This window comes from Esox lucius, chromosome 6 (assembly GCF_011004845.1).
Source record: "Esox lucius isolate fEsoLuc1 chromosome 6, fEsoLuc1.pri, whole genome shotgun sequence".
NCBI lineage: Eukaryota > Metazoa > Chordata > Actinopteri > Esociformes > Esocidae > Esox > Esox lucius.
In genome coordinates, this window is record NC_047574.1 from 22,649,873 (window position 1) to 22,672,528 (window position 22,656).

General features: G+C 43.8%; 1 protein-coding gene across 6 annotated transcripts in view; it reads right to left on the reverse strand.

Moving 5' to 3' along the window:
• Window positions 1-362: 362 nt before the first annotated feature.
• ltbp1 (latent transforming growth factor beta binding protein 1) overlaps window positions 363-22,656 on the reverse strand; it is a 99,799-nt gene continuing 77,505 nt past the window's right edge. For all 6 annotated transcript variants that reach the window (XM_020047408.3, XM_013134217.4, XM_020047407.3 and 3 more), the window contains 12 exons: window positions 20,664-20,786; window positions 19,953-20,084; window positions 17,828-17,956; window positions 13,284-13,424; window positions 10,497-10,658; window positions 9,970-10,059; window positions 8,710-8,838; window positions 7,632-7,772; window positions 7,271-7,441; window positions 5,412-5,570; window positions 4,840-4,989; window positions 363-1,561 (listed from right to left, as the gene is read on the reverse strand). In XM_020047408.3, coding sequence (XP_019902967.2) covers window positions 1,383-1,561; window positions 4,840-4,989; window positions 5,412-5,570; window positions 7,271-7,441; window positions 7,632-7,772; window positions 8,710-8,838; window positions 9,970-10,059; window positions 10,497-10,658; window positions 13,284-13,424; window positions 17,828-17,956; window positions 19,953-20,084; window positions 20,664-20,786 — 1,706 coding nt within the window. In that variant the 3' untranslated portion in view covers window positions 363-1,382. The remainder of the gene's footprint in view (window positions 1,562-4,839; window positions 4,990-5,411; window positions 5,571-7,270; window positions 7,442-7,631; window positions 7,773-8,709; window positions 8,839-9,969; window positions 10,060-10,496; window positions 10,659-13,283; window positions 13,425-17,827; window positions 17,957-19,952; window positions 20,085-20,663; window positions 20,787-22,656) is intronic.

Below are 22,656 nucleotides of genomic sequence, written 5' to 3' on the forward strand. Positions count from 1 at the left end.
GAACACCTTCAAGAGCAAAAATGACCTCTGACCTGTAACGCACTGTTGATCCACCAGTTAATGTAAAGTGAAGTGTGGCTGGCCTACTCTGAGCCTGAGTCTAATAACAGGGTAATAACAGATGTGACTAAAATGATGAACATTAACAATATGAATATGATTCTAATTTAATATATGCAAACATTAGTGTTGGAAACATATGACAACAATTGTCTTCATAGTCAATAAACACTGTTGTAAACATGACCCGATTATTGTGGCTTTTGTGGTCAGGCGACATATAATGACATACAACCATGTCCACAATGTGAATATATATTGGTGTCTTCTAATAAGGGCCATCACATACCAGCCAGTATAAATATCACCAGTTGTGATTTATTACCAGGGGTTAAATATACATTGTAATATGAATATTCATACAAGAGCTAAATTACAAATACATAACTGTTTTTTCTGTTTAAATGTACAAAATTTCTCCCACGGCTGTCCCATAGCAGCTTTGCAACCTGGCAAGACTTTTAGACATTGCAGTAAAATGCGGAAAAAGGTTCCATTGAAGTATGAAAAAATAATAAAGCAAAACTTCATTTAATTTTATTTTGAAGAAATAAAACAATATCTCAAGAAAAAAAATCACTAAACCATAGGGAATATGACTGCTCCACAGGGCAGGCAAGAGATAAAAAAAAAAAAAAAAAAACATAATTCATTCAAAAAAAATCGTGCTATTGTCCAATGTCCCAGACACAGAGAAGTAGTTTTGAGTTTGCATTTAACATTAATACCTAAACAATTTCTAGAAAAAGCTTATTTCAAAGAATTCACATGAACAACATTCTATTACAGTAATGTGCATACTGCATTCTGCGTGAAGCCACGGAGCAAAGATAAGATGGCCTTCCATCCATGGCCAGGCAAGCGGTCCTCCACAGCGCCGTACAGGGAAGAAGAAGAGGGAGGCTGAGAGGAAGAGCAGGGAGGGCAAAAAAATGGCTGGCCTCACTGAATTAAATATCCACACACAAGGTGTTTTGGACTGGGTAGAAAAGAAAATGTAATCCCCCAGTAAGAGTTCATAGGGTTTGTCTTTGCATTAGGAGAGCAAATGCTCCTCTAAGCGTGCATAAACTCCTTTTAATATAAAAAGTAAAACTTACAAAAAACGGACAAAACAAACATACATTTTATACAATGCTGTGCTTCACCGCACAACACAGGCACCACATGATAGGTTAAACTGGATCTTCATCTCAAGTAAATTATAGTTTTGCTGTTTTGTTTAGTGTGTTTTTATACAGTGCAGAGTATATGGGCTTGGATTAAATAAGTGAGTTTTTTTTTTTGTGTGTTATCGGTGTCCCTCTAGTGGCTGTGGTGGGTCACTCCCTCTGTGTGCCCGCTGTTGCTGTGCCCTGTTCATCGGCCACGCAGTAGTTAGGCTGCTCAGAAGGGGCGTATCCCGGCAGGCAGACACACTTGTAGGAACCTTGCGTGTTTATACATTTGGCGTTCTTGCACAGGGACATCCGGTTGTTAAGCTCAGAACATTCGTTCACATCTGTGTGAGAGACAGTAGAGGTGGCATGTGAGAAACGTCCGCTGTACATGTAAGTATATAAAATACAACCGCACACATACACTGTACTGAATATACAAGGGGGTAAAGGAATCCATCCATAGTACATAAAGACTAAATAAATGAACAGAGCATTTGATTTCATCAAATTGTTAGCATCAGTATTGAACCTGATACTGTAGCGAGAGACGGAGGGTTGACGAGAGATTGACTGCGTCTCTTCTAGTTTTTACGACAAATATCTCTGTAATGAAGAGTCCAAATGACTACATAATCCAATATCATGCAGCACAGATGCCAAAACCCGCACCACAAGCATTGGCGGCCCTAGCCACTAGGGTTGACAATTATTGGCATCACTACATTTAGTACTTTGTGCATCCATAACATTTGATGAGGTAGGAGGACAAATGGGAAGGGATAAAACCATTCCTCTTTACAGAAACTTCCCAGAGTCCTTGGTCCTCACTTGAGGAGTCTCCTTGTCAGCTCAATCAACAGGTTTTCAATGGGATTTAGGTTAAGCGCTGTGATCACCATTGTAAAACCATTCTATAGTCTCTTAAAAATGTAAAGGTACACTTTGGATCATTGCCCTACTGGAAGATCCAACAATGAAACAGTTTTAGCCTCCCTCCCAACAAAGTCAGACAGGTTGTGGCCTAAAAACTCCTGGTAGAGTTCAAACTGCTATACATCCAAACAAGGTTCCCAGGGCCTTTGGAAGTAAAGGACCCCCAGAACATCACAGATCCATCACCAAACTTCACAGTGAAGATAAGGATATATTCTGCATGACATGGCTCTTTTTACAAAAATCTTTTAGTGCCATCAGGCCATAGAACCTGGTTCAAATCAAAGTTCTAATAACATTTAGCAATAAGATCCAGGCACTTATGTTTGTGGTTTGGTGATAGCCGAGGCTTTCTTCTGGCTACCCTTGCAAATAACTTGTTGGCATAGATGTGGCATCTATATTATGTACTTCACAGATTACGCAAAAGTAAACAAATTATATTAATTCAGTCAGTCATCACGGCAATCGTCACAGAAAAAAGCTGCCTGGATTAGATCAACATCTGCATTGAACAAGCAGCATCATCAAATAACAGAAGGAAAAGGGAAGTGTTATAAGTAACCTCTGTTGGACCTGGAATGGAATAAAAGCATGGCTGTGTGGCTACCCAATTCAGAACACTGTTCACCCAGTTAGCAAGGCTGCAATAAAATCAATATTGTTAGATATGGATAGGAGTTGATAGGAATCAGCAGCAGCACCATATTGAATTGAATAAACTGCCAAATTCTTTGGATCTTTTGAGCTGGCCCGACATGATAAAACCAAAGGATCATTAAACTGAGGAGACATTTTTAGGGGACATTTAGATTTTCTGGCATTTGTTTTCTGGCTGTCCCACAGCAGCCAGACTGTTGTTTTGGTGCTAAACATCTAGCTACTCTGGTGTGTTTTCGGTTAAACATAAATATTAAATATATATATACACACTACCATTCAAAAGTTGGGGGTCACTGAGAAATGTCATTGTTTTCCATGAAAACATAAATTAAATTAGTTTGAATAGGAAATATAGTCATTGACAACGTTAGAAATCATTATTTTTAATTGAAATAATAATTGTGTCCTTCAAACTTTGCTTTTGTCAAAGAATCTTCCATTTGCAGCAATTAAAGCCTTGCCGACCTTTGGCATTCTAGTTGTCAATTTGTTGAGGTAATCTGGAGAGATTCCCCCATGCTTCCTGAAACACCTTGCACAAGTTGGATTGACTTGATGGGCACTACTGACGTACCATACAGTCAAGCTGCTCCCACAACAGCTCAGTAGGGTTTAGATCCAGTCGCTGTGCTGGCCACTCTATTACAGACAGAATACCAGTTGACTGCTTCTTCCCTAAATAGTTCTTGCATTGTTTGGAGCTGTGCTTTGAGTCATTATCCTGGTGTAGGAGGAAATTGGCTCCAATCAAGCACCATCTACAGGCTATGGCAGGGCATTGTAAAATGGAGGGATAGCCTTTCTTCTTTAAGATCCCTTTTACGCTGTACAAATCTCCCACTTCACCCCTAACAAAGCACCCCCAGAGTATCACATTGCCTCCACCATGCTTGACAGATGGCGTCAAGTACTCCTCCAGCATCTTTTCATCTGGTCTGCATTTCATAAATGTTCTTCTTTGCGATCCAAACACCATAAACTTAGATTTGTCTGTCCATAACACAATATCACTCTGTCCAGCGTCTGTGTTCTTTTGGCCATCTTAATCTTTTCTTTTTATTAGCCATTCTAAGATATGGCATTTTCTTTATAACTCTGCCTAGAAAGCCAGCATCCCAGTCACTTCTTCACTGTTGACGATAGGTTTTGTGGGTGCTATTTAATGAAGCTGTCAGTTGAGGACCTGTGAGGCATCTCTTTCTCAAACTAGACACTCTAATGTATTTGTCCTCTTGCTCAGTTTTGCACTAGGGTCTCCCACTCCTTTTTCTATTCTGGTTTGAGCCAATTTGCACTGTTCGGTGAAGGGAGTTCTTCAGTGTCTTGGCAATTTCTCGCATGGAATAGCCTTCATTTCACAGAACAAGAACAGTTACTTTAAAGGGGCCCTATGTAAGATTTTTACTGTAGGTATTACTAGCATAAACACAAGCATAAATGACCGGAATACATCTGCAGTTAATTGTTTAAGTGAATGTTTAAAAGAAAAATAATCTCCAGAATTGGTGCCTGAGATAAACACCATTCGAACTTTCTTACCGACCTGTCTCTTACCAGGACTCACTTCAAACACACAGAGAACTATGCCTGCACCCTAAACCACCCTTAACTGCTGTCTTTCAGCATACATAAAGGGAAAGGTACTGAATCTGTACTTCATCATTCTGATGACATAGGACTTGCAAAAAGAAAGAAATGCTGCTATGAAATCTAACAGAACTGATCCAACTATTAAATGTTTTTGTAAGAGTTTCTTACTGGATTGTCACCGGCCATCACATGGTAGCAGAATGTATTCATGTACAGTATCAAGACAGTTACCTTGGGGCATCACTTTGCTGAATCCTTACAAATCATCTGTACAAAAACGCAGCCACGCTTTATGCCTTGTGCACAAACGAACCTATCATTAACAACAGGCATGATAGACTTTCACGGTAGAGGTTTGAGGAGGACAACTTTTCTCCGGTCCGCACAGTGTGTGTGTGTGGGTGTGTGTGCACCATCTCCAGCTTTCTCTTACCTACACACGCCATGCGGGACATGTCTAGGGTGTAGCCGTCGAAGCAGTCACAGGTGTATCCCTCCTGTACCCGCACACAGCGCCCGTTCTCACAGCCGTTCAAAATACCACACTCCTCCGCTCGCAAGCCCTCAAAAGCATTGTACGGATCTGCAGGATGGATACAGGGCACAGGGATGAGCAATAATAACATATGCACTGGGTGAATGTTGTGACTTAAAAATGCACACCACAGTGCAATGACTCAAATGTTTTAATTACAAATAAAATATTGACCTCCACATTTAAAAAGCATGATTTAGATGAACATCTTATCAATATATTTGATAACAACTTTGATAAAAGGATCTTGGAAGAACTTGGCTACATGGAAAATACAGACATTGTAACTACTATTTCTGCCTCCATACAGTGTTTTTGTTAGATCATGACATGTAGTACCTCATATGACCACACGATGACAGCAAAGGGCTATACTTGAGAGAATAGGCAGTTTGCCATTGCCTCTCCTCTATCTGCCTGATAGCAATTCATTAGTGTGTGGTATAGTGTGGTAGGACTGGTTCACTTACTCTCCTCGTGGTCGTACAAGGGCAGGGTGCCGGGCTGGTTGGGGCCAGGCTCATAGTCCAGGCCATACTCCTGGATGGGCCCAGCCACGAGCGCATCGGGACCGTACGGACGCCCCCGTCCTCCACTCATGGGCACATTACACATGGAGGCATAGTCCTCTGTGAAAGAAATAAGAGATAAGGGGCAGAAAGACTGAGACGTGGCCTTTAGAGACTAGAGTGAAAGAGAGAAACTGAGACAAGGCCTTCAGAGAGAGGAGAGTGAGGTACATACAGTGAGAGACATACAGCTATCTGAAACAAAGAGGGAGAGCGACTTAGAGGAAGCTTTCTGACTACAGATGGAGCACATAATATTTGAGGAATACATAATTTAGACATAAATGCATTTTTGATAACACATTACATTTCTGTGATTTTAAGAACCGGTGCATTCATCAAAATGTCAGCACTTCCATGGGTTCATCTAAGAAATTCCATTGGCTTCATCACTCGGCTTAGCAGACAAGGGGATATTTCACTGAACTGAATGCTCAGGTTGTGACTGGATGCCCACTTCCCTTCTGAATGGGACCTTCAACTCACCACAGGATAGCACCTGCTCTGGGCTCCCTCCTCATTGGTTACTGTTCTGTGGGAACCTAACCCGGAGCCTTTCATCAGCACACCATGGCCAGTCATCCCCTACAGTCCCCTGCTAATCCCGTACACCTGTCTGACTCTGCCTGCTCCCACAAGAACGTCTACACAGGAAACGAATCAGAGAGGGACCGTGGAACGTTCTAGATGGGGCTGATGAGAACAAATGAGTGCGTGTTCTGTTCAGGCCTCTCAACGGAGAGCAGGGGTTGAATTTACACACCTTACACACCTGGCTCTGAGCAAGTCAGTTAAACAGCGAGTTGGCTAACGCTGGACGAGAAGTTAGCGCGAAACACCGAAGGGCGTGCCGCAAAAGTCGTCGAAAGCCTAATTAAGTGTTCTCTGAATAAATGACCCCGACGTGCCACTACGAATATAATGCAGAACTCTGGATTCTGTCAGTGTTGCTCAGTGACATGAAAATGATATGCCCAAACCTCTTTTGAGAAGACAGCGTGCAACCTGAATGAAGAGCAGCTGTAGGGCTAAGTCTCAACGCCATGTTCCCGGGGAGCTCGAACCAAGCTCTTGTGACTTGTCAACCGCACATACTAAACGGTCGGTTCAACATCATTCTCACGTGAAGCAACAAATTCCATGTCTAACTGCTGGGGAATCACCCCCCCCTCCCCCAAAAAACCCCCAACTCTACCAGTTCCAGCTTGCTTTGGCCTGAAACACTGGTCTCTGAGGACGCTCCCAACATGTTCCAGTCCACAGGTCCTGTAATGTACATGGCAGCCCTCCGCCACAGCAGCGCAGTCAGAGGCGTCCGGCCCCCTAACAGTAAGAAACAGCTCTGCCTCAAGCGATAGGCAACATCACTGTGAAATCAGCTGAACTACAGTATGGTATATGGGCTTCTAGAATATACCTCACACGAGACTGGATGAAAAAGCATTTACCTCAGAGTTGGGTCTGTTCACAGCTAAGCAATAAGGCACAAGGGTGTGTGTATACGGCCACAGCAAAGGGCAGTATGAGGGGATTACCCAGGTCCTGAATACAGCCCTTCACAGTGGTGTATTGGCCCTATACCACAAACCCCCAATGTCCCTCATGACCATTACAAACAGAACAGTAAAATATAGATGAACAGTCTAATTGTTCATACCCCTGGAACATCTCCCATGCCACAGCTTTCAGGGCAACCTGCATTCAGTGTCTAAACCATGGGTTTACATTGAATAATAATAAAGAAGTAATTGTTTCTGTACCGGTGCCTTTCATGGGGCACAGGGCACAGTCCATGCCCCAGGCTTCTCCAAACAGACAGCAGCACTCGGTGTACGTGGTCCTCCGTGTTTCCAGGGGGTGGGTGCAGGTCAGGGACTCAGTTACCTTCTGCCAGCAGATATTCTGGTAGGTGGGATTCAGGTGGTGTTGCTCTGCAACAGAGAGTCACTCATCTCGATCACAATCATTACGGCGCCACGGAAAGCACTCCGTGGATGGGACACGGTCTACAATGTCCGGGGGAAGGACACTGAATAAGCCTTGCCCCCCCCCCCAAAAATAAAAACGGATATTACGAGTGCGTGTCTGTGTTTGGCACGGTTCTCTCCTGAGGGGGCTCACCTGCCACGTCAGGGGCTTTCACACAGCTCTTGGTTTCATGGTCCCACACCATGGAGTCCACACACAAACACGTGAAGGACCTGTGCGTGTTCAAACACTGGCCACCGACGCAGACAGACTCGTCCTGACACTCGTCAATGTCTGCCGGGGGAGGGCGGACACAGAGAGAGAACAAAACGTTTTTAATGAGAGGGCAAATCTGTTTTCCATGTGTCAGTGAAGACGCGCTGCAGAGATGTACACAGCATGCCACACAGTACACATGTTTATTAAGAATTACAACTAGTTCAAGAAAAACAACTTATGTTCAACTGCTTTTTGGAATAATAAACCGGGCATTTGGATTGTATGAAAGTCCCAACAGAAAGCCTGAGTATTTCTGAAATATGCAGCCACAGTCAACGCATTAGATACAAGTCAGGCCTGTGGCTTCATAACTGCAGTAGAAATGAATGAAAACAACAGTACGGTTCCACCCATCCAGACATACAACTTAAATACACATCCAGCACTACTACACACTCCATACTGTAGCATTCTCCCCTCCCACTGAGGACTTCCACAGGCCTAGCATTGGTTTTGTTGGTCTCCCTTGTCAAAACGGCATGATGGGGTAAAACCTGGACCGTCCAGGATAAAGGCCAAACCTCCACTGGAACCTCCGCCCAGTCCCGCCCGCTGACCAAATAATCCAATGGAAATGTGGCGGAACACAGCAGGCGGCCCCGCTGGCATCCCGCTGCTGGCTGCCAGTGGCCAGGGGCCCTTCAGTGTGGGCCGGTTGGTGGTTTGGGACGTGCAGCCTGGGCTTACTGAGTAACTGTCCCATGTCCCCGCCCTAACCCCATCTAACCCCCCCCCCCCCTGACCCTACACACCAGCCAGGCAACACACAAGTACACTGGGAATGACTGGTTTTACTGTGTGGACAGTTTAATGAAAGGTCGGTGGACATGGTGTGTCAGTAGACTAAGGGCTATTGATTCAGATGTTTTAACAACATTCGAGCAAATCAAAAATAATGTTGTGAGTAAATCAAAACAAATAGTCAGCCTGTGCGAGCAAGCTCTCGTCTAACCTCTGCACTCCAGTTTGACCTCGTCATAATACAGGCCAGTCTCACAGTAGCACTCGTAGCTTCCCGGGCTGTTGAGGCAGAAGCCACTCTTACAAATCTCTGGGCCAAATAATGCACACTCATCGGCGTCTGGAGAGAGAGAAAACAACATGATCTAAGAAACAGCACCGCAGACAGGCAGACAGCTAGACAGACACAGACTAACTGAGGCTATAGGTTAAGTGAGCATCTCTCTTCTCAGAGTTAGTCCAGGAAACGCGGTATCCCTGTCTGGACACAAAGTGATTTGAGGACAGTCTGTTTCTTTTTTTTAATCTTTGGTCCCCTCAAAATCTGCCTAACTTCCTGGACAGACCTTCGGTGCGGGGGTGAAAAAAGTGGCAAAACAAGTCGCAAAACGCCCCTATTGTGTTGGGAGTTTGTTGCAGCAAGACACGGTCATGGGTAGGCAAGGGAGGAGAGAAAGGAGCTGTAGATAAGGAGAAAAAATTGAAACGAAGAATAAAATAAAAACAGAAAACCTGCAAGAAACAATTCTGTGTTAAAGTACTCATCGCTGTGTGTACCTTTGGTGTCTACATCTGAGGCCATAATCAGCCGTACAAACAGGTCCGCTAATTGAAGACACATATCCAGACTGATGCTCAGGATATGTCCCTGGCAACCTCCCAGCCCAGCCTGCGTCTCACTCCAGCTCAGAATACACTACATTCACTCGCTGCCAACCTTTCTCCACCAGACTATCTTTGCTGTAATAAATTATTGAATTAAGGCCGTTGCTTCGCTGAACTAGCTTTCGTGCGAGGGGAACAAGCTTGGCTTGCGGGTTGTGTGGCTGGCAGAGGAGACAGGGAGGAGAGGAGAGCGGTCGAGCAAAAGAGGAGATCGGGGGTGAGAGGAGAAGATGTGTTAGGCGGAGAACATGTGGAGGTCATATGTCTCAACAGTTCTGCTCAGTGACTCCAAGGCTGAAAGAAACCACAGCGAGAGAGACACACACGCACACGCACGCACAAGAGCACATGCTTAAAGAATGAGAACAGACACCCACGCCAACACGCATGCTCATACAATAGCAGGCACCCGCGTCTGCCTGGGAGAGAGGCAGCTGTGACTACATCAATATCAGCATCTCAGCACCACAGTTCCACAGGGCCATCGCTGCTACCTCCATGTTCATACTGTTCTCACAGAACTCTCCTAAAACGGCTATGAGCCAGGGCTCTGTGTAGCCTATAATGGGCCTCTGAATTCACATACCTTTATAACTCTGGCCAGCGGTCACTCCGAACACAGTGTCACTAGTAGGGACACTGCCTCTCCCAGCTGGACACATCTGGGAAAACTGGTCTGTTGAAAAGATGGATGATGTAATAAGTGTGTATGTGTGATTCACCTGTGTGTGATTCAGGTCTACGTGAACATGTGGATAGTAAAACCTGACAAATAGGTCCCCCGCAGGTTTTGGGCTGGTCCTCATTAGGACAAACACCATTTAAGGCTTAGGCGTTGGGCTTAGGGTAAAACATACAGTTGGGCACAGTGTTCTAATTGTGGTTACTTTTATGTCATTATGGATTGGGTTTAGGAACAGGGATAGGTGAGGTTTATGGATAAAGGTTGGATTATATAGGTTAAGTTTAAGGAGATGGTCATGGATTTCTGTGTTTCCGGTCCCCAAAAAGATAGAAAAAAAAGCTCAGTGTGTACGTGTGTGTGTGTATGTGTGCGCGTGTGTGTATGTGTGCGCGTGTGTGTATGTGTATTTTGTGTGTTTGCTGCCTCACCCGTGCCGTGGACGGGGCAGGGGTGCACCTCACAGTTGTCGCCCCAGCCTGCCCCCAGCGTACAACAGCACTCCTCCATAGTGACACTTCCGGTCAGGACGTTCTCACACAGGTTCTCATCGTTTAGGTTGTAGTAACACTCTTTCCTGTCCACTGGAGATGCTGGGGACAACAGGCCAGGAAAGAAGCTGTTACACATTGATAGGTCAATGCTAGTGTTCCATCGCATCTCCAGCTGTGCATGTGACAGCAAATGGTTCAAAGACACGTTCTTGGCTTTAGAAGAGGCACTGATGAGCCAAAACTGGTCACCGAAAATTGATACATGCATGCACACACAAAAACACACTGATCTGTGAATGCTTGTAACATCACATGTTCAGAAGGTTTCGTATCCAATTGCCCATTCTTACCCCCTTTTTCCTCAAATTTGTGGTAGCCTAACTTCAAACCCGATTCCAAAAAAGTTGGGACACTGTACAATTGTGAATAAAAACAGAATGCAATGATGTGGCAGTTTCAAATTTCTATATTTTATTCAGAATACAACACAGATGACATATCAAATGTTTAAACTGAGAAAATGTATCACTTTAAGGGAAAGATAAGTTGATTTAAAATGTCATGGCATCAACACATCTCAAAAAAGTTGGGACAAGGCCATGTTTACCACTGTGTGGCATCCCCCCTTCTTTTTGTAACAGACTGCAAACGTCTGGGGACTGAGGAGACAAGTTGCTCAAGTTTATGAATAGGAATGTTGTCCCATTCTTGTCTAATACAGGCTTCTAGTTGCTCAACTGTCTTAGGTCTTCTTTGTCGCACCTTCCTCTTTATGATGCGCCAAATGTTTTCTATGGGTGAAAGATCTGGACTGCAGGCTGGCCATTTCAGTACCCGGATTCTTCTTCTATGCAGCAATGACATTGTAATTGATGCAGTATGTGGTCTGGCATTGTCATGTTGGAAAATGCAAGGTCTTCCCTGAAAGAGACGACGTCTGGATGGGAGCATATGTTGTTCTACAACTTGGATATAACTGTCAGCATTGATGGTGCCTTTTCAGATGTGTAGGCTGCTCATGCCACACGCACTCATGCAACCCCATACCATCAGAGATGCAGGCTTCTGAACTGAGCGCTGATAACAACTTGGGTTGTCCCTGTCCTCTTTAGTCCGGATGACATGGCATCCCAGTTTTCCAAAATTAACTTCAAATTTTGATTTGTCTGACCACAGAACACTTTTCCACTTTGCCACAGTCCATTTTAAATGATCCTTGGCCCAGAAAAAATGCCTGCGCTTCTGGATCCTGTTTAGATACGGCTTCTTTTTTGACCTATAGAGTTTTAGCCGGCAATGGCGAATTGCACGGTGGATTGTGTTCACCGACAATGTTTTCTGGAAGCTTCTGCCTGAGCCCATGTTGTGATTTCCATTACAGTATCATTCCTGTATGTGATGCAGTGCCGTCAGACGGCCTTAAGATCATGTTGCCAATTGACATAATAAGTTGCAAATTGGTCCTCCAGCTGTTCCTTATCTGTACATTTACATTTTCTGGCCTCTTATTGCTACCTGTCCCAACTTTTTTGGGATATGTAGCTCTCATGAAATCCAAAATGAGCCAATATTTGGCATGAGATTACAAAATGTCTCACTTTCAACATTCGATATGTTATCAATATTCTATTGTGAATGAAATATAAGTTTATGAGATTTGTACATTATTCCTTTTTTACTCACAATTTATACAGTGTCCCAACTGTTTTGGAATCGGGTTTGTAATTATAGTTATGAACTTGTTTGATCAGTACCTCCCAACAATATCTGGAGAGCTGAAGATCATGACACGCTCCCCCTGAGCATGTTGCTCAACTTCAGTGGACATCTCAGAACTGAAAAACTATTCCTTAGAACGCTGTGCCATTGGGGAGCCCTTCCTACGGCCCATTATCAGAAAAGTTCCGCTTTTACTTTGACATGGAAATATTTTTAGATCTAAAACATTAATACTAATATCCATCTTATGTAGTTATATGTGCAGAGCATGCCATAATACCTAACATAGAAAATATTTGAAAATATTTTCACAGGTAAGAAAAGAACGGATGATGCGGCTAGACTACTGATTAGAGCATCTGATCAGTAACCAAAAAGTTTCTAGATTGAATCCCCAAGCTGGCAAAGTGAAAAAATACGTATATCCTTCTGTCCGTGAGCAAGGGATGTAACCCAAGGTCATTGCTGTAAATGAGAATGTGTTCTCAGTCAACTGTCTTGGTAAAATAATAAATAACAGAACTGAGGTCATTCAGTTAAGTTGGACGAAGAGCCGAGGTTAATGTAGAGCTTTGGGACCAAACCTAAAGCTCTGTGCTATACATCTACCAGACAGACACACATCTGGCACAGTGGCTCATTAGAGGTTTACACTCTGGCAGAGATTGGGTCCTCCAGACCTGCAGAGGAGGCCCTTAGCCCGGGGCCCTGGTATTAACCACAAAGCCAGGTCCCCTCATTCATCAGTCCACCACTCCATTCAAACTGAAATCTGCTGTGTTAAAGGTTAATAAGGCCTACAGAGACAACTCGCTCCTACTCAAGATTCCCTATAAAACCCTTATTAATGATGTGAGATTCACACAATGGAATCTCACCAAGATTATAACCACTAAAGTGTGGACGTGAATGTAATTTGATCCCATACTCCTTTATTTGAATACAACTGCATTGAATGAACATTAATTTAAGCTTTGCTTTGTGTTCAGGCAAGGTGTGGGTCACCTGTGGGCACAGAGCTGCACTTGGCGGTCATCTGGTTGTACTCCTGGTCCGATTCGGGGCACGTACACAGAAAGAAGCCCTCCGTATTTTCACACTTGGCCTCGCCACACACACTGCTGAGCAGATCACACTCATTCACATCTACAGGGAGAACACAACATCTGGGTTAGCGATGAGCACTAATGAGCAGGGTTAGCAAACTTGCAGAATGCCTTTTATTCAAATATTTCCACACACTTGAGACCTGTAGTTTCAGTTACTGGGACAATTAGCTGACAAAGATAAATAAAAAATACTAAGCAATGTACTATTACTGTACAAGAAGCAGGTTAAATACCCTTGGAAATGACTTTCTAAGAAATCCGTCAATGTTTTTCAAAATCTATAAATAGGCCATACATTGAAGAAAAACACTTAAATATCGATTTCACACTCCAATAAGATGTCAGTTTTCTTTGGCTGTGGTTATACTAGTGCATCCATCCATGAATATCTCTCCAGTTATGAACTCCCATTTATCAACCCATACGTGGAGATAGCTGAATGTAAAGGGACAAAAAAGCAGCCTGGTTTCAACATGCTCTGAACTGCTTTGTATTACCAACACTATAGCCAGTCCTTAACACTGGGGTGTGGGCCAGTTTGTCAATGAGCTAGAAAGTGTTAAGGAGAGAGCTGGGAAAAGGAGAGTGGGTGCGTGGCAATAGGGGAGCATTAAAAGGAGAAAAGGGCCAGTCCAGAATGACAATGGAAAAGGCAGATTTAGCCTATTAAGAGATTATATATAAAATGTATTTCACGGGACTCTTCCTGCTCAGCAGAATGGGAAAAAAAATCTCAATTTCAAAGCATTCTCTCCTTCCGCATTTAGGTTTATATACCACCAATTTAGTTATATAGTACATCTTTGCAGCCCAGAAAGTAAACATTCTGTTTTCATATGTGAATGTAAGTCAGAGTACAGTTCATATTTAGGAGAAGGGATGAAATGTGGTTCTGTTTCTGCAGATCGGCAAACATCATTTCCTGTCTAGTTAACTTGGTTGTTGTTAATTCTGTATGTGACAGGGCAGAAACAGACAGTCAGAGGGGCCAGAAAGACAGTATCATTGCATGAATCAAAGCACAGATGGCTTGGCATACCCTCCCACAACGGCCTGCCCTGCATTCATCTGCCACCATGGATCGAAAAGCTAATTACCAGCCCACAAACACAATGCAGCAAGAAGAAACACAAAGATAAAAGCCCCCGATCCCGTTATAACCTTCCTGTGTCGCCCGGCTCAAAGCGTTCCCACTACTGAGGAGAATCTATAATTCATTTGTGACATTAAAACCTGCTGCTGCTTTTCTGGTTTCAGCACGAACCATGCTGGGCTCATTAAAAGCCAGTCGGCCTGGTGTGATCCTGGAGCACTTTGTTCAACCTGCACCGTGACTGTCTGGGTTCAGCTCCAAATGCTTACCCTACCCCAACCTGCTTTATCGACTTAATTAACATAGCTAGAAAAGAGAGCATAATAATCCAGAAAACTAGCCACTAAAACAGTCAGACAGTGTGTTAAATGGCACAAACTGTAACACGAAAGGAAACCAGCAGAAAACCTAAACCGCAAATGGGAGAAAACACAACAAACAGCAATAAATCACAACATGAAGACAATAAACCCTGAAGCAGCTTCTATTATCAGGGAAGCACCATATAGTCGAGAAGATCAGGGGCGCGTCTGCCTCTGTAACCCGAAACCAGGGGAGAAGATGAGGGGAGCATTTGCCTCGGGAACCCAGAACCAGGAGAGATCAGGGGAACATTTGCCTCGGGAACCCAGAACCAGGAGAGATCAGGGGAACATTTGCCTCTGAAACCCAGAACCAGGAGAGAAGATCAGGGGAGCGTTGGCCTCGGTAACCCAAACCAAGAGAGGAGACAAGGAGCGGCTGATGACGAACCTCATCCCATAGTTTGGGAGGGAACGCAAGCCCATCTGTTCACATCATAGTAGAGTGATGGGCAGGCAGGGGAAGGGAGATGGCTGTACAAGGCTGGCCTGGGGCGGGACCCACAGACACTTGCCAAGGTGCAGACAGAGCGTCTTTGTGCGAGATTAAGCAAGAGAGATCGTATCTGTGTTTGTGTGTGACTGCGTGTGTGCATCGCAGGGACTGAACGTGTGTGAAAGTTTTTCTGTACACGACTACATTGTGCGGGTGTGTGTGTGTCTGTGCACAGGTCAGAGGGGAGGTCTGGCTACAGTCAGTGCTCCTCAACTTCAATATGAGAGTGCCTGCGACCCACTTTCAACACTCTGACAGGCTTTTCTGTAGGAGGAAATTGGAAAAGATGGTCCCAGTTAAGGAAACCACTAAGACAAACGAGCTCCAATTCCTCAGCTTGTCCAAAAAACATGAACTCCCTGGCTCTCCCTCTGATTATAATCCTCCCAAACCCCCCCAAATGGTGAGTATGAAATTGATAGCCATAAACACAACAGCATTCAGAGCTTAGCTGATTGAGCACTGGTTTTCTGAGGGTCTGTGGAAGAATGCCCCCTGGCGTGGCTGACAAAGACATCAGTCCACGGTGATGGTTTTATCTGAGGTTTGATTTGGTAGCAGGGATGGAATTTCTGACAGAACACTCTTACCTTTGATTCCATTGCACCCTGGGGCTGAAATGAAAGCCACGCATCACTGACAGCAAGCCATGCCATCGCCCTGACTAGAAAAAGCTATAGACTTTGAAATAACCTAGTCGACCACACAGCAGGCTTCATTACATCAAGAAAGAAAACTGAGTGCACTCTATAGATCTGATTCAGGCAGCTTTAATGTTGAAATCCAAATCAAAAGGTGTATAAAGAAATTCTATACTCTAAGGCAATTTCTCTCCAGATAGGATAAGCAGACAGGATCCAAAGGCTTGAACTTAAAACCAGGAACGCAAAGATGGAAGACATTTTACATCAGGGGCTGCTGAACAGATCTGAATAGCATGACACCCTTTATACGTGAACGAAGCGCACCTCTTCCAGCCGAAAGACTCGTAAAAGCGACTTTCAGAGTCTCGTCAGGGGGTTCGGAAGCTGTAAAGTTGTGTGTGTGTGTGTGTGTGGGGGGGGGGGCGCACCTCCTGATCAGAACATCTTCCCGCGGCTGTGGCCATTCGCATTCCATGGCTCTAGCTCCATTACCTTCACCGCGACGGTGTGTGTCTGTTACCGTGTGTGTCAATGTGCGCGCGCAGGAGTGTGTGTGAAAAGGACGGCGGGCCTTGGGGTATAAGCTCCAGTGGGTTTTCCAATCCCAGGGTCTGAGGAACAGCGCAGACACGAGGGGATATGTTTAAAACATCACAGCGCGCACTAAACCTAAAAATTGAATGAAAATAAATGGTCACATCAATCAAATGACCGGTGACGCGTCTGCCATCTTTTTTTTACCCCTCGCTAAGTGGGAAAACTGCTGTCCAAATGAGAGAGCTGTATTTTAAGTCCCATAAACTGGCCTCAATATGGCCCACACCACATCATCACATGCACGCCTTTGATTTAATATCCACAACGCGTATACTATCTGGAGAGAAAACCATGAGGCGCATGTTTATAGCACTGCCACCACCAACCAACCTCAGAGAAAACAGTCGTCAGCGAAAATCCACTCAATCATACTTCCTATTGGTTTGCAAGTGCCTCTTCATGCTTATCATTGGCTAAAGGAGTAGCTGCTGGGGAATCAGGAAATAAATTACATTTTTAGATGAAAAGGTTGCTGTAGGTATTATAGGTAGGCAGATACGGCCATGGCAGACTGCCCAGCATATTCATTATGAGAGCAAGCTGTCATTCACTTGTCATGACAACCCTGTTGGAGTTGTCTCAAGACAGGAGCAGACGTTATAGTGATCAGCATCTAGCAGTTCGGTTTTAAGAGGGTGGAAATGATTTCACCAGGAAAGAAAAGTCAAAGCCTTGTAAATAATTAGCACACATAAAATAACTTTAAAAAGACACTTCCGAGTATACAACAAAAATATAAAGACGATGAGCAAAACAATATGCCATGGAAAACTATAGCTAAAGCTAATGTCAAACTAGTTTTGCCTCCAAGGCCCATATTCAGTCCTCAACAAGTCCTGGAGGGTTGTACTGAAAATCATTTATATTTCCTTGCCTTCAAAATATGCAAATACGTAAACCTTCAGATTTTCCCAGACTGTCTAGCTTTCATTCCAGTGATTATTAGCAAGCGGTACACAGTCAATAAATTGTACATACATTAATAAATTATCCTCTCCCCCAAAGAAAACCCCCAGAATAAATTCTTCAACTACCATGGGACAGATTAAACCCCCTTGTAGAAATGATCTTGAGCCGGGGTTTATGTTGGTCACCCCTGCAAGTCAAAGCAGTTGCCCACCGTGCAGTACATAAAAAAACATAACTGTAATAAAAACAGATGGTCAATTTAGGAAAGAAAAAAATTACCGTGTACTGCTTTGTTTATCGCCCTCTCAGCCCCCCCCCCCCCCCTACACACACACTCACCAACACAACCAAAGCCCTCCTGGGACTCCTGGTAACCACGGTCACACAGGCAACGGAAGGATCCAACAGTGTTCTCACAGAAGCCGTGACTGCCGCATGCTGCGCCGTTGGCCTGGCACTCATCAATATCTGCAGAAGGTCCGGGGACATGGGTCAAGGGTTAGTTAGCTGGTAGTTGGACACAGGGTCAGGGGAAGTACAGCCATTGAGCAGCCGTCTTGGATTTAAAGAGCTTCTCTCCTTGGAGCTACTGGGATGACAATGAACAGCCCCACAGGGCAAAATCTTTGCTGTGTCAGGACGAGGCAAAGGCATTCCATGAGCACACTAAGGCAAGAAAAACCCAGCAAAGACTTAGATGTACATTCAAATATGAACACAAAAAGAAGTAGGGCTTTTCATTGTTTTGATAAAACAATACCAAATGTAATTTCACATAAAATGTATGTCAAAATATAAATAAATCATCAATTAATTTCTTCAATACAAATATATAGTGATTTGTTTCATATATGTTCTAACAGTTCCACCTTGTTAGAGACATTACCCTGCGCATATTCCTAACAGAGAGGACATATCAAGGCTAGGTTAGCTACAGACCTGAGAGTGAGCAATATTGAGTCAGAATAATGATGAATGAACACTTGATCAGGACTTGAATTCCTCTATCAAACATATTTTTGAATTATGAAACAGGATTAATTTTCGTTAATGTACTGTAGCCAAACAGGGTGGAAATGTATGAGTGAGACATACAGACTAACATCAAAAGTTAATTAGCTTTGAGCAGTTGTTTTCCCACCTACAAATTGAGTATACTCCCCGAATGGGATGTCACTGTGGCAAGGGGCTTTTTAATTAAAGAAGAACTAGACCAAACTAACAGACTGGAAAGGGATGTCAGGGACACACATATTATACAGTACAGACAGTTCACACATACAATTAAAATGTTCACTGCTCTTCTCAAATAAGATCATCAATGAGTTAATTAGTTTATACAACCACACTGAAAACGCAATGACCATTGTACATTTTTCTTAGCAATGATTGAGTAATCTATGTGACTATAGTCTCTTCTAATGTTTTTCGTCCACATTTCATGAAAATAATGTTATAAAAATAATGTAGTAATAGATAGCAAACTTACAAAGAGGCAACTACACAGCCCTCTTGCCCCAAGCTAAAGCTAACATGGTTATAGTGGCTAATAGCCGAACTGACTTGTGCGTTGTTTGAAAGGACTGGGTCCAAACAAGAGTAAGCCTATTTGAGGTGTAATATGGTGTTATATAAAGTATATACAGCTCCAGAAAATATTAAGAGACCACTGCACCTTTGTCTTTCCTTTCCAAAAAAGTCAAAAAGGAAGGTTTTGAGTGAGAAACAGAAGGGTTGAAATTAAGAGACCACTGCAAATTGAACACTTCTGTTCCGCACTCAAAACTTTCCTTTTCAATTTTTTAGGAAAGGAAAGAAAAAGGTGCAGTGGTCTCTTAATTTTTTACGGAGCTGTATTTTCAGAGATGCTGACACCCAAACAGCATTTGATCTGGTATGCTGTCGGATCAAGGAGTCAGTCATGGAAGTGTCCATGGCGAAATCTGATTCAGTCCATGAGGCGAAGTATGGCTGGCATTATTTATTTTAGTCTCAGAATTCCTCCCTCACTTTCGTCTTGAAATATTGCCACACAGTGTTGCCAAGCATATGTAAGCTAATGGGGGCAACGTAGTGTGAAACAAAAGTCGACAGATTTTACTAGTCAAATAAGTGGACTAAATCAACGAATCATTGCAGCCCTACTGTACTACGAATAGAGAATGGACAGTGGTAGACAGAATGAGTAATCATGTCTTGGCGGAGCTGAGTAAACACTTAACGAGCTGGAACACAGGTCAACCCCGACAGTCTAAACAAAAACCTTAACCTAAACAAGGGTGGAAGGATTCAAGAAGGTCTGGATAAAGAAGGGTAAAATGAAAGACATGGCTGGAAGAAGTTTGCAAGGCAAGACATTTGAATGGCACTAAAGCAATGGAATGGATTTGGCGACAACTTGAAGCAGTGGAAAATGCACATGGCTGAGGCGTTTGCTTTTCATTCCCCCACGATGCAAACTCACCCACACAGTTGCCATCAGGGCCACGGTGGTGTCCAGGGGGGCAGTCCACGACACACCTATAGGACCCCTCCGTGTTCTCACACTGCCACGCCCCACAGATACTCTGGCCCAACTCGGCACACTCATCGACATCTGGGAGAACACAGCACCAGAGTAGCCCAGTAAACACCAGGTCAACACAGAGGAGACCAGGGTGAGTTGCCACAGTGGATGTCACTCGATGTCCTGGGTGGGTTGTGTAGTGTGTGGAGGCTTGAAGATAAGTGTCATGTTGACGTTGGGGTTGCTTGGCACTAACTGACAATATTACTTCCTGTCACAATATACTGTTTGTGCTTAAGAAATTCCTTCACTATTGCTCACTCGCACACTACTCGGTCAAAACAAAATCTTGTTCAATAATTTAACGAAAAACAAAGGACAAACAACCCCAGACTGGGTGATATCCAACCCTCACAGGCAGCCGGTTATTACGGAGTAGGTTGATGACAGAGTGTGTTTGAAACCTTAGGCTTTCTACTAACACCCAAATTAGTATTGTACGATTGTAAAAATCCAAAATTGGTCAAAGGTGTGACAACCATCCCCAGTCTCACCTATACACCAACGTACTGAACACAGAAGCCGTCCTTGAATTTTGTCCTCAGGATATCGTGATCAACATAATACACTGACAGGATATGCAGTTGTTTGACAGAGAGTGTTACCAACCCAGGCACGTGTCGGTGTCTGCCTGCAGGCGGTAGCCACTGTCACACTGGCATCGGTAGGAACCCTGGCTGTTCTTACAGGAGCCACCAACACACCTGGTGCCTACCAAGCACTCATCAACGTCTGCAAAAGAAAAACACACACACAAACACTCAGCATACCCGCGTGTCCTGTGTCACAAAACAACAGGAAAACAAAAGACAGCTCTAAGAAACAGCATTGCGTCATCAGCGACAGAGACAAAAGAGACAGATAGAGAGATAGAGCCACTGAAGCTGATGTGACAGGTCAGAACACTTTCCATCTTCCTCTTGATCTCCACTCGACATAATTCAATCTAGCTGTCAAACAGGCCCTGTCTGCAGTCCAACCATCCTTCCTTTATTCCTCGAAAATTGTACACCTATTCACCACCGTTTAGTTTAAATAATTTTTTTCTTACCACCTTAAGTCCCATAGCAGCATTTCTGAACGGCTCTGGAGAGTTTTAGTTACACACTTGACTACCGACCCAGGTTTATCTTGCAGGAGGCTGATTGGGCTGGAGGAGTCACTAGAGAGGGATGAGTCAAGGAAATCCTAGGCGTCCATGTCTCTCCCACCCGGGGTTGTGACAACCATTACCCATCAGCCTCGTGTGAATCCCAGCAACACACCAGCAAGTCGTACAGTCATAGCACGAACCTACATATCCAAATATTCTTCTTTGGAGGTCAGACCCTATTTTGGCTGTTTCAGGAAAGAAAAATGTGTGGCCCCTTGGGTACAGTACTAAAGCCAAGCTGTGGTCAGTCCAGAAGAGCTGGAGGTCTGGACCACTGTGCTTTGATTGCGGTCCAGGACTCAGTCCCAATCTGCTCCTCGGCTGTGGTTTTGTAGGTCCAAGATAAACGGGGGACTTGGGGGGGACGGTGTTCACTGGGACTGTGAACACAGGGTTAGAGTATATACCAGGAGGAGAGGAGGGAATTCTTTTAATAGTAAATGCAATCTTCTGTGCTTGCCTCCTTTTGGCTTGGGAGGATTATGTGTCTGTATTTAGCTAATTAGAATCCCTCCCTCAACCACAGGGATGCCACCTGCGAAAGCCATCTTCTGTTAACTCTGCAGAAGGATGATTTGGTGGTCAGTTTTATAGCCCTCAACAACATGGAGCATGCTCACATCCTGTAGAGCACACACCCACAGGGACTTTAGAAAGTATTCAGACCCCTTAACTTTCACCAGAATGTGTTGTGTTATAGACTTATGTTGGAATTGATTGACTTATTTTACCATAAATGTACCCAAAGCACCACATTTTAGAAATGAGTGCAAATTTAATAAAAAATAAAAAAAACATTGTTTAATGTACATAAGTATTCAGACCCTTTCCTCAAGCCTTTTAGAAGCACCTTTGGAGAAGATATTAATGTTGTGCCTTATTGGGTATCCAAGTACTAGCTCTACACACCTATATTTGGCCATTTGATCACATTCTTCCTTGGAGATCTTCTCAAGCCCTGTCAAATTAGACAGGGAGCAGTGATCTACGATCTTCAGGCTCTGGCTGGGCCACTAAAGGACATTCACAGACTTGTCCCAATGCAACTCCAGCGTGGTCTTGGCTGTGCTTCGGGACAGTATTTGCTCTAACATGCATTGTGTAGTGTGTTGACTTATATAGTCAGGTGTGTGCTTTAAGCCATTTCCGCAGGTGGGCTCCAATCAAGTTATACAGAATTCTTAATGATGATGATGATAGGACACAGGAAGCATCGGAGCTCCGGAGTATCATGGCAAATGGTCTGAATACTTATGTACACTGTACACACGTTTTTGCTTTGTCATTACAAAGACTGACGTCAAAAAAAGAATGTAACCAATTATACACACAATCTTTAACACCAAAAAATTTGGAGAAAGTAAAGAAATCTGAATACTTTCCGAAGGAAATTTAATTAATTTCCTTAGTGAAAGGATTAGTGAAATAACATCAAAATTGAAAACATCT